Consider the following 16568-nt stretch of genomic DNA (forward strand, 5'->3'; position numbering starts at 1 on the left):
ACATTCTTGTTTTGTAAAATACCGACGTTAAAGTCCTCTCAGTCCTATTTACACTATTAGGGCGACAGGTAGCCTAGCGGTTAGAGCGGCGACCCAGCAGCAGGAGGGTTGCCAGTTTGAATCCTGGGTCCGACGGGGAAAAAATATGGCGGGAAGTGAGCTGACTGGCAATGCTAGTACTGGGTGATATGTACAAAAATCCATATCATGATGAATTCACTGAATTGTCATCATAACAATACATTTCATTTTAAGTTTATGACATTAATGTGCACCATAAAAAAATACCTACTACTTACAATCAAATTTCAATCAAATGTTTTGATACTTATACTTTATACTTTATACTTTATACTTCTTACATCAGCTGATGCCACAAAGTGCAGTACAGAAACCCAGCCTAGACAAAAGAATGTTGGAGACAGCAAGCAATGAAGGTGTAGAAGCACGCTTTCAATTGACCCATTATCAATAGCCCATGTTAGCAATCTTAATTTTTTTCAAACCTTACATTGTGTCAAGTAAAGGCTGCTTATTGCTACTATCGTTATCAGTAAAATGTCCTCGATAAATGGTCAGTGCCGATAATTTTTCGGTTTAGCGTCCCAGCTCTACTAGATGCCATTGCCCGCCATTGTGCCCTTACGCGAGGCACTTAACCCCCCCCCCCACAACAACAGCTCCCCAGGCACCCAGTGCGGCAGGCCCCCCCCACAACAACAACTCCCCAGGCACCCAGTGCGGCAGGCCCCCCCACAACAACAGCTCCCCAGGCACCCAGTGCGGCAGCCCCCCCCACAACAACAGCTCCCCAGGCACCCAGTGCGGCAGGCCCCCCCCACAACAAAAGCTCCCCAGGCACCCAGTGCGGCAGGCCCCCCCACAACAACAGCTCCCCAGGCACCCAGTGCGGCAGCCCCCCCCACAACAACAGCTCCCCAGGCACCCAGTGCGGCAGGCCCCCCCACACCTCTCCAAAACCTGAATATGTACGCGTGTCGTTCGGAGGGGTTGGGTTAAAAGCGGAAGTTAAATTTAGGTTGGGACTTTGTGTCCAATTGACCGGTAAAGTGATTTTAATCCTAATCTACCGATACCACACAGGCCATTTTGTATTTTTAAATTAGGTTCGTCTATCAAGGTTTCCCCGCCGTTTGTGGCAAAAATACCCATTGGGCGACTATTACCAGAATGCCAATTAAATTAGCACAAGTAATAGCACGTTTCCATGGAGACTGCTAGCTAAATATTCTAACGAGCGCACATTTTTTATTTTATTGCAAAGACAGGCAATCCAGATCATAAAGTTATACGTATATAGGTAGAAGCTACCGAAGGTCATTTTTGGTGAGTTTGGACATTTACAAGCGAATGTGAACGAGAGACATTGTCCAAATGAACAGCACTGGCTCTGGAACAGCATGTGTACGCACTGTGTCTGTGTGGAGTCTGGAGTCTGGAGGAAGAACAGCAGTGGCTCTGGAACAGCATGTGTACACACTGTGTCTGTGTGGAGTCTGGAGGAAGAACAGCAGTGGCTCTGGAGCAGCATGTGTACACGCTGTGTCTGTGGGGAGTCTGGAGTCTGAAGGAAGAACAGCAGTGGCTCTGGAGCAGCATGTGTACACACTGTGTCTGTGTGGAGTCTGGAGTCTGGAGGAAGAACAGCAGTGGCTCTGGAGCAGCATGTGTGGCAACGGGCCTGCCTGCTCTACTAATGAGAAGAGGGGGGAGGAGCAGACGGGCCAAGAATGGAGAGGAGAAAAAAAACACAAAGAAATCAAGATGCCAGTAGCAGCTGCACAAATAACTCATCCAAAGGGCTTTGCCTTTTCAAAAAGTAGGTGCAAATATTTTAATGTATAGAAAAATAAATAGTTAACGGTATTGAAAAACCATCCCGTGGCTATTTCCAAATATGTATATACAGTATATGTTATATACGGTATACTGCCCAAGCCTAGATGTGATTAAGTTGACTGTACAGATGTGATTGAGTTGACTGTACAGATGTGATTGAGTTGACTGTACTGATGTGATTGAGTTGACTGTACTGATGTGATTGAGTTGACTGTACTGATGTGATTGAGTTGACTGTACTGATGTGATTAAGTTGACTGTACAGATGTGATGGAGTTGACTGTACTGATGTGATTAAGTTGACTGTACTGATGTGATTGAGTTGACTGTACTGATGTGATTGAGTTGACTGTACTGATGTGATTGAGTTGACTGTACTGATGTGATTCAGTTGACTGTATTGATGTGATGGAGTTGACTGTATTGATGTGATTGAGTTGACTGTACTGATGTGATTGAGTTGACTGTACTGATGTGATTGAGTTGACTGTACTGATGTGATTGAGTTGACTGTACTGATGTGATTCAGTTGACTGTATTGATGTGATTGAGTTGACTGTATTGATGTGATTGAGTTGACTGTACTGATGTGATTAAGTTGACTGTATTGATGTGATGGAGTTGACTGTACTGATGTGATGGAGTTGACTGTACAGATGTGATTAAGTTGACTGTATTGATGTGATTGAGTTGACTGTACTGATGTGATTAAGTTGACTGTATTGATGTGATTGAGTTGACTGTATTGATGTGATTGAGTTGACTGTACTGATGTGATTAAGTTGACTGTACTGATGTGATGGAGTTGACTGTACTGATGTGATTGAGTTGACTGTACTGATGTGATGGAGTTGACTGTACTGATGTGATTGAGTTGACTGTATTGATGTGATTGAGTTGACTGTACTGATGTGATTGAGTTGACTGTATTGATGTGATTGAGTTGACTGTACAGATGTGATTGAGTTGACTGTACTGATGTGATTGAGTTGGCTGTATTGATGTGATTGAGTTGACTGTATTGATGTGATTGAGTTGACTGTACTGATGTGATTAAGTTGACTGTACTGATGTGATGGAGTTGACTGTACTGATGTGATTGAGTTGACTGTACAGATGTGATTGAGTTGACTGTACTGATGTGATTGAGTTGACTGTACTGATGTGATTGAGTTGACTCTACGGATGTGATGGAGTTGACTGTACTGATGTGATTGAGTTGACTGTACTGATGTGATTGAGTTGACTGTACTGATGTGATGGAGTTGACTGTACTGATGTGATTGAGTTGACTGTACTGATGTGATTGAGTTGACTGTATTGATGTGATTGAGTTGACTGTACTGATGTGATTGAGTTGACTGTATTGATGTGATTGAGTTGACTGTACAGATGTGATTGAGTTGACTGTACAGATGTGATTGAGTTGACTGTACTGATGTGATGGAGTTGACTGTACTGATGTGATTGAGTTGACTGTACTGATGTGATTGAGTTGACTGTACTGATGTGATTGAGTTGACTGTACTGATGTGATTGAGTTGACTGTACTGATGTGATTGAGTTGACTGTACTGATGTGATGGAGTTGACTGTACTGATGTGATTGAGTTGACTGTACTGATGTGATTGAGTTGACTGTACTGATGTGATTGAGTTGACTGTACTGATGTGATGGAGTTGACTGTACTGATGTGATTGAGTTGACTGTACTGATGTGATTGAGTTGACTGTAATGATGTGATTGAGTTGACTGTACTGATGTGATTGAGTTGACTGTATTGATGTGATTGAGTTGACTGTACAGATATGATTGAGTTGACTGTACAGATGTGATTGAGTTGACTGTACTGATGTGATGGAGTTGACTGTACAGATGTGATTGAGTTGACTGTACTGATGTGATGGAGTTGACTGTACTGATGTGATGGAGTTGACTGTACTGATGTGATGGAGTTGACTGTACTGATGTGATGGAGTTGACTGTACTGATGTGATTCAGTTGACTGTATTGATGTGATGGAGTTGACTGTATTGATGTGATTGAGTTGACTGTCCTGATGTGATTGAGTTGACTGTACTGATGTGATTGAGTTGACTGTACTGATGTGATTCAGTTGACTGTATTGATGTGATTGAGTTGACTGTATTGATGTGATTGAGTTGACTGTACTGATGTGATTAAGTTGACTGTATTGATGTGATTGAGTTGACTGTATTGATGTGATTGAGTTGACTGTATTGATGTGATTGAGTTGACTGTACTGATGTGATTAAGTTGACTGTATTGATGTGATTGAGTTGACTGTACTGATGTGATTAAGTTGACTGTATTGATGTGATGGAGTTGACTGTACAGATGTGATGGAGTTGACTGTACTGATGTGATTAAGTTGACTGTATTGATGTGATTAAGTTGACTGTATTGATGTGATTCAGTTGACTGTATTGATGTGATTGAGTTGACTGTATTGATGTGATTGAGTTGACTGTACTGATGTGATTAAGTTGACTGTATTGATGTGATTGAGTTGACTGTACTGATGTGATTAAGTTGACTGTATTGATGTGATGGAGTTGACTATACAGATGTGATGGAGTTGACTGTACTGATGTGATTGAGTTGACTGTACTGATGTGATTCAGTTGACTGTATTGATGTGATGGAGTTGACTGTACAGATGTGATTGAGTTGACTGTACTGATGTGATTGAGTTGACTGTACTGATGTGATTCAGTTGACTGTATTGATGTGATTGAGTTGACTGTATTGATGTGATTCAGTTGACTGTATTGATGTGATTGAGTTGACTGTATTGATGTGATTCAGTTGACTGTATTGATGTGATTGAGTTGACTGTACTGATGTGATTAAGTTGACTGTATTGATGTGATGGAGTTGACTGTACAGATGTGATGGAGTTGACTGTACTGATGTGATTAAGTTGACTGTATTGATGTGATTGAGTTGACTGTATTGATGTGATTGAGTTGACTGTACTGATGTGATTAAGTTGACTGTATTGATGTGATTGAGTTGACTGTATTGATGTGATGGAGTTGACTGTATTGATGTGATTAAGTTGACTGTACTGATGTGATGGAGTTGACTGTATTGATGTGATTGAGTTGACTGTATTGATGTGATTGAGTTGACTGTATTGATGTGATTAAGTTGACTGTACTGATGTGATGGAGTTGACTGTATTGATGTGATTGAGTTGACTGTATTGATGTGATTAAGTTGACTGTACTGATGTGATGGAGTTGACTGTATTGATGTGATTGAGTTGACTGTATTGATGTGATTGAGTTGACTGTACTGATGTGATTGAGTTGACTGTACTGATGTGATTGAGTTGACTGTATTGATGTGATTGAGTTGACTGTACTGGTGTGATGGAGTTGACTGTACTGATGTGATTGAGTTGACTGTATTGATGTGATTGAGTTGACTGTACTGATGTGATTGAGTTGACTGTACTGATGTGATTAAGTTGACTGTACTGATGTGATTGAGTTGACTGTATTGATGTGATTGAGTTGACTGTACTGGTGTGATGGAGTTGACTGTACTGATGTGATTGAGTTGACTGTACTGATGTGATTGAGTTGACTGTACTGATGTGATGGAGTTGACTGTACTGATGTGATTGAGTTGACTGTACTGATGTGATGGAGTTGACTGTACTGATTGATGATGTGTCTGTCTCTCCAGGCCGGCTCCAGGGTGCAGTGTGCTGCCAGGGCCGTCAACTCTAACAAAGACGAGGGACTGGAGCTCAGCAGTCCCATAGCTACTGTTAGTCTGGAGGAAGGTGAGGAGACCAATCAATCAATCAGACTATAATCTATATTTAAATGAGGACTGGAGCTCAGCAGTCCCATAGCTACTGTTAGTCTGGAGGAAGGTGAGGAGACCAACCAATCAATCAGACTATAATCTATATTTAAATGAGGACTGGAGCTCAGCAGTCCCATAGCTACTGTTAGTCTGGAGGAAGGTGAGGAGACCAACCAATCAATCAGACTATAATCTATATTTAAATGAGGATTGGAGCTCAGCAGTCCCATAGCTACTGTTAGTCTGGAGGAAGGTGAGGAGACCAACCAATCAATCAGACTATAATCTATATTTAAATGAGGACTGGAGCTCAGCAGTCCCATAGCTACTGTTAGTCTGGAGGAAGGTGAGGAGACCAACCAATCAATCAGACTATAATCTATATTTAAATGAGGACTGGAGTTCAGCAGTCCCATAGCTACTGTTAGTCTGGAGGAAGGTGAGGAGACCAATCAATCAATCAGACTATAATCTATATTTAAATGAGGACTGGAGCTCAGCAGTCCCATAGCTACTGTTAGTCTGGAGGAAGGTGAGGAGACCAACCAATCAATCAGACTATAATCTATATTTAAATGAGGACTGGAGCTCAGCAGTCCCATAGCTACTGTTAGTCTGGAGGAAGGTGAGGAGACCAACCAATCAATCAGACTATAATCTATATTTAAATGAGGACTGGAGCTCAGCAGTCCCATAGCTACTGTTAGTCTGGAGGAAGGTGAGGAGACCAACCAATCAATCAGACTATAATCTATATTTAAATGAGGACTGGAGTTCAGCAGTCCCATAGCTACTGTTAGTCTGGAGGAAGGTGAGGAGACCAATCAATCAATCAGACTATAATCTATATTTAAATGAGGACTGGAGCTCAGCAGTCCCATAGCTACTGTTAGTCTGGAGGAAGGTGAGGAGACCAACCAATCAATCAGACTATAATCTATATTTAAATGAGGACTGGAGCTCAGCAGTCCCATAGCTACTGTTAGTCTGGAGGAAGGTGAGGAGACCAACCAATCAATCAGACTATAATCTATATTTAAATGAGGACTGGAGCTCAGCAGTCCCATAGCTACTGTTAGTCTGGAGGAAGGTGAGGAGACCAACCAATCAATCAGACTATAATCTATATTTAAATGAGGACTGGAGCTCAGCAGTCCCATAGCTACTGTTAGTCTGGAGGAAGGTGAGGAAGGTAAATCATAAGCAACAGGTGTAGACTAACAGTGAAATACTTCCTTATGGGTCCTTTTCCCAACAATGCAGAGTTAAAGATAATTGTAAAACGTTTTTGAAATAGTAAAACAAGGAGTGAATACACAGTGAATAAAGAATAACGAGTTAAAAATAACATGGCAAATACAGCTAGTACCAGTAACGAGTCGATGTGCAGGAGTACGAGGAAATGGAGGTAGCTATATACATATAGGTAGGGATAAAGTGACTAGGCAACAGGATGGATATTAGTGTACCCAGCTCCACGATGGGGCTAGAGGAGGCTTAGCCCCCTCAGTTCAAACTTGTGCCCCCTCAGTTCAAACTTGTGCCCCCTCAGTTCAAACGTGTGCCCCCTCAGTTCAAACGTGTGCCCCCTCAGTTCAAACGTGTGCCCCCTCAGTTCAAACTTGTGCCCCCTCAGTTCAAACTTGTGCCCCCTCAGTTCAAACTTGTGCCCCCTCAGTTCAAACTTGTGCCCCCTCAGTTCAAACGTGTGCCCCCTCAGTTCAATCTTGTGCCCCCTCAGTTCAAACTTGTGCCCCCTCAGTTCAAACGTGTGCCCCCTCAGTTCAATCTTGTGCCCCCTCAGTTCAATCTTGTGCCCCCTCAGTTCAAACTTGTGCCCCCTCAGTTCAATCTTGTGCCCCCTCAGTTCAAACTTGTGCCCCCTCTGTTCAAACGTGTGCCCCCTCAGTTCAAACTTGTGCCCCCTCAGTTCAAACGTGTGCCCCCTCAGTTCAAACGTGTGCCCCCTCAGTTCAAACGTGTGCCCCCTCAGTTTTAATTATGTCCCTATATAAAAATAGCAACTAAAAAAAAAGTTTAAATGACTGAGTCGCACATTAGTGCTAAAAGAATGATCTGTATCTCTGTGCCAGCACAACGGACCGTGCGCGCTGCGGTGTGAAGGGGGGCAACTAGGGCTTTTAGGTATGACTTCTTTGGGTTTCCATAAACCGCTTCTCATCTCTGTGGTAAGTGAATAACATGATACGCCTCCTCCTGTAATATTTGATTTGGGTTTATAAGGGCGGGGTCAAGTTAACCAGTCGGAACCAGTCCTGTGGAGAGCTCTACAGGAGTGTCTGCCCTATGATGATGGGGGGGGGGGGGGGGGGGGGTGAAGTTTTCATCACAGCTCTCTCTGGGGCCTGGAGAGGAGAGGGTGTGTCCTGACCATTTCCCTGGGCCTGGAGAGGAGAGGGTGTGTCCTGACCATTTCCCTGGGCCTGGAGAGGAGAGGGTGTGTCCTGACCATTTCTCTGGGCTTGGAGAGAAAATGACTTCACCACTCTGACCATTTCCCTGGGTGTGGCACAAAAGTTGTCACTGCTGGGGGGGTCTGGAGACAAACCCCAGTGTCCACTGTGCATCGTTGGGAGAGAATGCTCCCTTACCTGCTTCAACAAAGCCCCATGTAGGGCCTTCTCATTCCTGCTCTATTTGGCACACCTTCTCATCCCTGCTCTATTTGGCATGCCTTCTCATTCCTGCTCTATTTAGCACGCCTTCTCATTCCTGCTCTATTTGGCACGCCTTCTCATTCCTGCTCTATTTGGCATGCCTTCTCATTCCTGCTCTATTTGGCACGCCTTCTCATTCCTGCTCTATTTGGCACGCCTTCTCATTCCTGCTCTATTTGGCACGCCTTCTCATTCCTGCTCTATTTGGCACGCCTTCTCATTCCTGCTCTATTTGGCACGCCTTCTCATTCCTGCTCTATTTGGCATGCCTTCTCATTCCTGCTCTATTTGGCATGCCTTCTCATTCCTGCTCTATTTGGCATGCCTTCTCAAACAGCTACAACTGTATATGCATTCACACATCTTCTCTTGAGTTGGGCTCAGGGATGGAACAGCTGTTGAACATTGTGTGTGTGTGTGTGTGTGTGTGTGTGTGTGTGTGTGTGTGTGTGTGTGTGTGTGTGTGTGTGTGTGTGTGTGTGTGTGTGTGTGTGTGTGTGTGTGTGTGTGTGTGTGTGTGTGTGTGTGTGTGTGTGTGTGTGTGTGTGTGTGTGTTTTTAGAGTGGGTGTAGGTCGGTCTATGGGTGGATGTGAGAGCAGGGTAGAGGTCTTTAGGTAGGAGAGGTGGGGTGGATGTGAGAGCAGGGTAGAGGTCTTTAGGTAGGAGAGGTGGGGTGGATGTGAGAGCAGGGTAGAGGTCTTTAGGTAGGAGAGGTGGGGTGGATGTGAGAGCAGGGTAGAGGTCTTTAGGTAGGAGGGGTGGGGTGGATGTGAGAGCAGGGTAGAGATCTTTAGGAAGGAGAGGTGGGGTGGATGTGAGAGCAGGGTAGAGATCTTTAGGAAGGAGAGGTGGGGTGGATGTGAGAGCAGGGTAGAGGTCTTTAGGTAGGAGAGGTGGGGTGGATGTGAGAGCAGGGTAGAGGTCTTTAGGTAGGAGAGGTGGGGTGGATGTGAGAGCAGGGTAGAGGTCTTTAGGTAGGAGAGGTGGGGTGGATGTGAGAGCAGGGTAGAGGTCTTTAGGTAGGAGAGGTGGGGTGGATGTGAGAGCAGGGTAGAGGTCTTTAGGTAGGAGAGGTGGGGTGGATGTGAGAGCAGGGTAGAGATCTTTAGGAAGGAGAGGTGGGGTGGATGTGAGAGCAGGGTAGAGATCTTTAGGAAGGAGAGGTGGGGTGGATGTGAGAGCAGGGTAGAGGTCTTTAGGTAGGAGAGGTGGGGTGGATGTGAGAGCAGGGTAGAGGTCTTTAGGTAGGAGAGGTGGGGTGGATGTGAGAGCAGGGTAGAGGTCTTTAGGTAGGAGAGGTGGGGTGGATGTGAGAGCAGGGTAGAGGTCTTTAGGTAGGAGAGGTGGGGTGGATGTGAGAGCAGGGTAGAGATCTTTAGGAAGGAGAGGTGGGGTGGATGTGAGAGCAGGGTAGAGGTCTTTAGGTAGGAGAGGTGGGGTGGATGTGAGAGCAGGGTAGAGGTCTTTAGGTAGGAGAGGTGGGGTGGATGTGAGAGCAGGGTAGAGATCTTTAGGAAGGAGAGGTGGGGTGGATGTGAGAGCAGGGTAGAGGTCTTTAGGTAGGAGAGGTGGGGTGGATGTGTGTATGCGTCCCACATCTGTTGCTTTTTTGGTAATGAGGTTATGCGACAGTATAGGATGGAATCACAAGCTGTAATGTAAAGATAGACTTCTCCCATGGGCAAAGAAACTCAAAAGAGGGTGATGATATTAATTAACATTAATTTAGAATTAGAATGTGCAAACTGTCCAAGCAGATGGAAAGTGGATCATTTTAAATATGCTATTGGACCACAAACAGATTTGGCTAATTAATCAATACGGTCCGAATATATACAGTATATTAGAAATCGATACTGGATGTTTTTCAGCGATAGATGGGAGGTGTTGAGGGTAGCTGAAGGGTGGGACTAAAAACAAATAAATAAATAAAAAATTATGTAAATTATAAACTGGGTGATTCGAGCCCTGAATGCTGATTGGCTGTAAGCTGTGATATATCAGACCGTATACCACCGGTATAACCCGAGAAATATTTGTATTGCTCTAATTACGTTTTGTAACCAGTTTCTAATAGCAATAAGTCACCTCGGGTGTTTATGGCATATTGCCAATATACCACGGCTAAGGGCTGTATCCAGGCGCTCTGCGTTGCGTCGTGCATAAGAACAGCCCTTAGCCGTGGTATATTGGCCATATACCACACAACCCTCGGGCCTTATATCTTAAATATACCTTTTCTGTCATATGTATATATAGTATGTATAAGCTGGAAGTAGAAGACTAAGTCTTGTTGTCCATTAGTGTACTCCAATTAGGGGAGAGGTGGTATGGTTAGGGGAAAATAATGAAGAAGGAAATTATATATTCAAAAAAATATATATGGGCGATTGGAAATGATGCAGACAATTACTCAAGGAGAGGCTGTATCTGAGGTTGGTAGAACCCCACTTTTTGGGTAACTCAAGGGGAGGCTGTATCTGAGCCTGTTAGAACCCCATATTTTGGGTAACTCAAGGAGAGGCTGTATCTGATCCTGGTAGAACCCCACTTTTTGGGTAACTCAAGGGGAGGCTGTATCTGAGCCTGGTAGAACCCCATATTTTGGGTAACTCAAGGGGAGGCTGTATCTGAGCACGGTAGAACCCTGTGCTTTTTTTGTTTAGACTGATGAGAGGCTTTGAATGCTTTGAATGCTGATATCTTGAATTCAGAACTTTTGTGTATATATATATATTTATAAATATGTCTGTCATCTTTGAAACACCAGCGCTGTGTAAATAAATCCCTACACTCATTTGCATCTCTCCTGCCTGCCTCCTGCTGAATATTTGTTCTTACGACTGCTTGCAGGCGCCTATTTTAGCTGAGATAGGGTACAGCTTTCACACCAACCTGTCACTTCAAAAGCACTCAATGATCTCGGACTCTCTGCATTCAAACGTTATGTTTATTGTGGTATGGCGCGATAGATGCTGATTTCTATGTAATTGCAACGCAAGAACCGCTAAAATAAAATAAAATGTAGCCTCCTTTGTCACTTTATCCTGCTTTTTATAATAGACAGTAGCAGCAACTTATGTGGTTATTGTGAAAGAGTGTGTGTGTGAGTGTGTGTCAATCAATCAATCAATCAATAAAAGTGTAGTTCTACAGGACTTACAGTATAAAGCTTGATACCCTAGGCCTAAACCCTCACAATGTCACCCTACACTAGTTTTATGTAATAAATAGTTTTCTTAAAACTTCTTGGCGCTAGGAGGCAGAATTTTTATGTTTGGAAAAATAACGTTCTATTTCTCAGGCCCAGATGCTAGAATATGCATATAATTGACAGATTAGGATAGAAAACACTCTAAAGTTTCCAAAACTGTCAAAATATTGTCTGTGAGTATAACAGAACTGATTTTGCAGGTGAAAACCTGAGGAAATCCAACCCGGAAGTGGCTCTTATTTTGAAAAATCCCTGTTCCATTGCCTGCCTATCCTCCATTTTTAAAGGGATATCAACCAGATTCCTTTTCCAATGGCTTCCACAGGCTGTGAACAGGCTTTAGACATAGGTTCAAGCTTTTATTCAGAAAAATTTGCGAGATTTATCAAAACGCGTCAGTGGATAGCCAGGTGTCCTTCGATTAGTTAATGCGTGCGAAGTTGTAGCTCGACATTTTCTTTATCTCTGTTATTGAATAGTTTACCGTCCGGTTGAAATATGATAGATTTTTTATGCTAAAAACAACCTGAGGATTGATTATAAAAAACGTTTGACATGTTTCTACGAACTTTACGGATACTATTTGGAATTTTCGTGTGGATCCTGTTGATTTCTGAACATAACGCACCAACCACATGGAGGTTTTTGGATATAAAAATAATATTTATCGAACAAAGGAAATTTATTGTGTAACTGGGAGTCTCGTGAGTGCAAACATCCGAAGATCATCAAAGGTAAGCGATTAATTTTATTGCTTTTCGGACTTTCGTGACCAATCTACATGGCTGCTAGGTGTTCTTAATGTTTTGTCTAGTGATCGATAAACTCACAAACGCTTGGATTGCTTTCGCTGTAAAGCATATTTTCAAAATCTGACACGATAGGTGGATTAACAACAAGCTAAGCTGTGTTTTGGTATATTTCACTTGCGATTTCATGAAAATAAATATTTTTAGTAATTTTTTTTATTTATTTGGAGCTCTGCAATTCAGCGGATGTTTGCGTAAATGATCCCGCTAAAGGGATCTGTGCGCCAAAAGGTTGATTAATGCAACAGTTACTTATCATTTTGAGCAGTTGTATCAATTGATAGTTAGATCATTGTAATGAAATGAATAGACAGTCATCTCAGATGTAATGTGTGAATTGTATTTTGAAGGGATCCGTGCGCCAAGAGGTTAAAAACAATGTTTTCCTGTGTCTGTGTAGGTATGTGCCAGCCTCGTAAGGTGGGCACGGTGGGCGCTGGGCCCTTCTCTGCCAAGCTACGCTACACCGGAGCAGAGGACCCAGACCACCCCAACCTCCTTAAACTCACTGTTGCCATGCCACACATTGATGGTAAGACCACACACACACACACGCTCGCTTGCACACGCACAAACACACGGGCACACGCTGCACTCACTCTACACACACACACACACACACACACACACACACACACACACACACACACACACACACACACACACACACACACACACACACACACACACACACACACACACACACACACACACACACACACACACACACACACACACACACACACACAGACAACCCCATGCAAAACCCCATGCAAAAACAGTAACCATAAACTCTCCCTCCTCTCTTTCTCTGTCTCTTTTTCTCTCTTCATCTCTCTCTCTCCCTTTCTTTTTCTCTCTGTCTGTCTGTCTCTCTCTCCCTTTCTTTTTCTGTCTGTCTGTCTCTCTCTCTCCCTCTCTCGCTCTCTGTCTCTTTTTCTCTCTCTCTCCCTTTCTTTTTCTCTCCGTCTGTCTCGCTCTCTCTCTCCCTCTCTTTTTCTCTCTCTCCCTGCCCCTCCCTCTGTCTCTCTCTTTCAGGCATGCTACCGGTCATCTCAACCCATCCTCTGTCTAACATGGAGCTCACCCTCAGCCCTGACGGTACTCGTGTTGGCAACCACCGCTGCTCCAACCTGCTAGACTACAGCGAGGTCACCACGGGTCACGGCTTTATCACCGCAACGGCGAGGAACGCGGAGAGCGTGGGCGACACCTTCCCCTACCAGTACAGCACCCCAATGCGGGGGGACAACACATTGCGTTTCTATAAGAATCTCAACCTAGAGGCCTGTCTATGGGGATTCACCAGCTACTATAACATGTCTGAACTACTCACCGACTGTGGAGGGACCATCAGGACAGACGGACAGGTGAGAGGGGGGAGGGTTGTGTGTGTGTGTGTGTGTGTGTGTGTGTGTGTGTGTGTGTGTGTGTGTGTGTGTGTGTGTGTGTGTGTGTGTGTGTGTGTGTGTGTGTGTGTGTGTGTGTGTGTGTGTGTGTGTGTGTGTGTGTGTGTGTGTGTGTGTGTGTGTTTTTATGTGCATGCACATCTGTTGTTAGTAAGTGTATGTCTATGCTTGTGTCTGTGTCTCTGTGTGGGTTCACCTGTATGTAGTTGAACTATCCACTCTCAGTGCTCCAATTACACAGACTGCTGTTATTGCTGTGGTCCTGGAGGAGTCTGACCCCTCTCCCTCTCTCTCAATTAAATTCAAGGGAAACATACTTGTACATTGCCAAAGCAAGTGAAATAGATAATCAACTAAAGTTTCTCTCTCTGGCTCTCCTGTCCTGCACTCAGCCTTTGATCTGTGGGCCACTGGAACGTGTGTGTGTGTGTGTGTGTGTGTGTGTGTGTGTGTGTGTGTGTGTGTGTGTGTGTGTGTGTGTGTGTGTGTGTGTGTGTGTGTGTGTGTGTGTGTGTGTGTGTGTGTGTGTGTGTGTGTGTGTGTGTGTGTGTGTGTGTGTGTGTGTGTGTGTGTGTCAAATCAAATTTTTTATTAGTCACATACACATGGTTAGCAGATGTTAATGCGAGTGTAGCGAAATGCTTGTGCTTCTAGTTCCGACAATGCAGTAATAACCAACAAGTAATCTAACCTAACAATTCCACAACTACTACCTTATACACACACACAAGTGTAAAGGGATAAAGAATATGTACATAAAGATATATGAATGAGTGGTGGTACAGAACGGCATGGCAAGATGCAGTAGATGGTATAGAGTACGGTATATACATATGAGATGAGTACTGTAGGGTATGTAAACATAAAGTGGCATAGTTTAAAGTGGCTAGTGGTACATGTATTACATAAAGATGGCAAGATGCAGTAGATGATATAGAGTACAGTATATACATATGAGATGGGTAATGTAGGGTATGTAAACATTATATTAAGTGGCATTGTTTAAAGTGGCTAGTGGTACATTTTTACATAATTTCCATCAATTCCCATTTTTAAAGTGGCTGGAGTTGAGTCAGTATGTTGGCAGCGGCCGCTAAATGTTAGTGGTGGCTGTTTAACAGTCTGATGGCCTTGAGATAGAAGCTGTTTTTCAGTCTCTCGGTCCCTGCTTTGATGCACCTGTACTGACCTCGCCTTCTGGATGATAGCGGGGTGAACAGGCAGTGGCTTGGGTGGTTGTTGTCCTTGATGATCTTTATGGCCTTCCTGTGACATCGGGTGGTGTAGGTGTCCTGGAGGGCAGGTAGTTTGCCCCCGGTGGTGCGTTCTGCAGACCTCACTACCCTCTGGAGAGCCTTACGGTTGTGGGCGGAGCAGTTGCCGTACCAGGCGGTGATACAGCCCGACAGGATGCTCTCGATTGTGCATCTGTAGAAGTTTGTGAGTGCTTTTGGTGACAAGCCGAATTTCTTCAGCCTCCTGAGGTTGAAGAGGCGCTGCTGCGCCTTCTTCACAACGCTGTCTGTGTGGGTGGACCAATTCAGTTTGTCCGTGATGTGTACACCGAGGAACTTAAAACTTTCCACCTTCTCCACTACTGACCCGTTGATGTGGATAGGGGGGTGCTCCCTCTGCTGTTTCCTGAAGTCCACAATCATCTCCTTTGTTTTGTTGACGTTGAGTGTGAGGTTATTTTCCTGACACCACACTCCGTCTAGTGTGTGTGTGTGTGTGTGTGTGTGTGTGTGTGTGTGTGTGTGTGTGTGTGTGTGTGTGTGTGTGTGTGTGTGTGTGTGGAGAAAGGATCTATTATCCGTTAACAACATCCACTAACACAGCAGGAGAATTCTGACCTCTGCTCTCTATAAAAAGTGAGACGACGCTGTTGTTCGTCTGAAGTTGTAACGATGTGCGCTGAGAGTCAGGAAGCAAGTTCAGAGAGTGAGTGTTTTTAATAAATTAACATCATTCAAACCAAAGAACCTCGAACAGCACACAGACATGACACAGAAACAGTGACACCTGGAGAAGGATCCAAAGGGAATGACATATAATAGGGCAGGTAAACAAGGAAGTGATGGAGTCCAGGTGAGTCTGATGCAGGTCCGCGTAACGATGGTGACAGGTGTGCGCCATAACGAGCAGCCTGGTGACCTAGAGGCCGGAGAGGGAGCACACGTGACAGAAGTGCTTTTATTGAAAATTACACTTTGGTTTGTTCAACCTGTCATAATAAATGTGTCTGAAATCAAATAACACATTTGACTGATCGATGTGATTATTTAAAAATTGAATGAAAGCTTCTAAATTGCTTTCAACATCACGTGCATATTGAAAAACTGTGGGGGGAAATGTAGCGGCGGTAGCCTATCAGAAGAGTTGGAGGCGTGGCTTATTGGGGGCGTGGCCTAACGGTTTATATTTCTGCCCACCCGTCAAAGTGAATGTCATCATTTAGTTCTAAACTTGTACACAACAAGCTTTTTGAATTTGCTGAGGTGTAACTGATACACTGTAGAAAAAGACTGTTGTTCATTTGAGGTACTTTTACTGATTGGTGTAGCTGGTCGTTCATTTAACATATTACATTTGTCCAAGCTCAAATAATATTCCATTTGTCTGAGCTCAAATAATATTCCATTTGTCTGGGCTCAAATAATATTCCATTTGTCTGGGCTCAAATAATATTCCATTTGTCTGAGCTCAAATAATATTAAATTGAATGGACCTTTCTACATTCCTTTCAACGCGTCA

General features: G+C 43.9%; 1 protein-coding gene across 1 annotated transcript in view; it reads left to right on the plus strand.

Moving 5' to 3' along the window:
* Positions 1 to 16568, plus strand: part of LOC139551908 (FRAS1-related extracellular matrix protein 2-like) — a 275653-nt gene that overhangs the window by 226624 nt on the left and 32461 nt on the right. Inside the window, exons 21-23 of the mRNA XM_071363246.1 lie at positions 5578 to 5677; positions 12806 to 12937; positions 13444 to 13775. Of these exons, the coding sequence (XP_071219347.1) occupies positions 5578 to 5677; positions 12806 to 12937; positions 13444 to 13775 (564 nt within the window). The remainder of the gene's footprint in view (positions 1 to 5577; positions 5678 to 12805; positions 12938 to 13443; positions 13776 to 16568) is intronic.

This window comes from Salvelinus alpinus, chromosome 24 (genome assembly GCF_045679555.1).
Source record: "Salvelinus alpinus chromosome 24, SLU_Salpinus.1, whole genome shotgun sequence".
Lineage (NCBI taxonomy): Eukaryota > Metazoa > Chordata > Actinopteri > Salmoniformes > Salmonidae > Salvelinus > Salvelinus alpinus.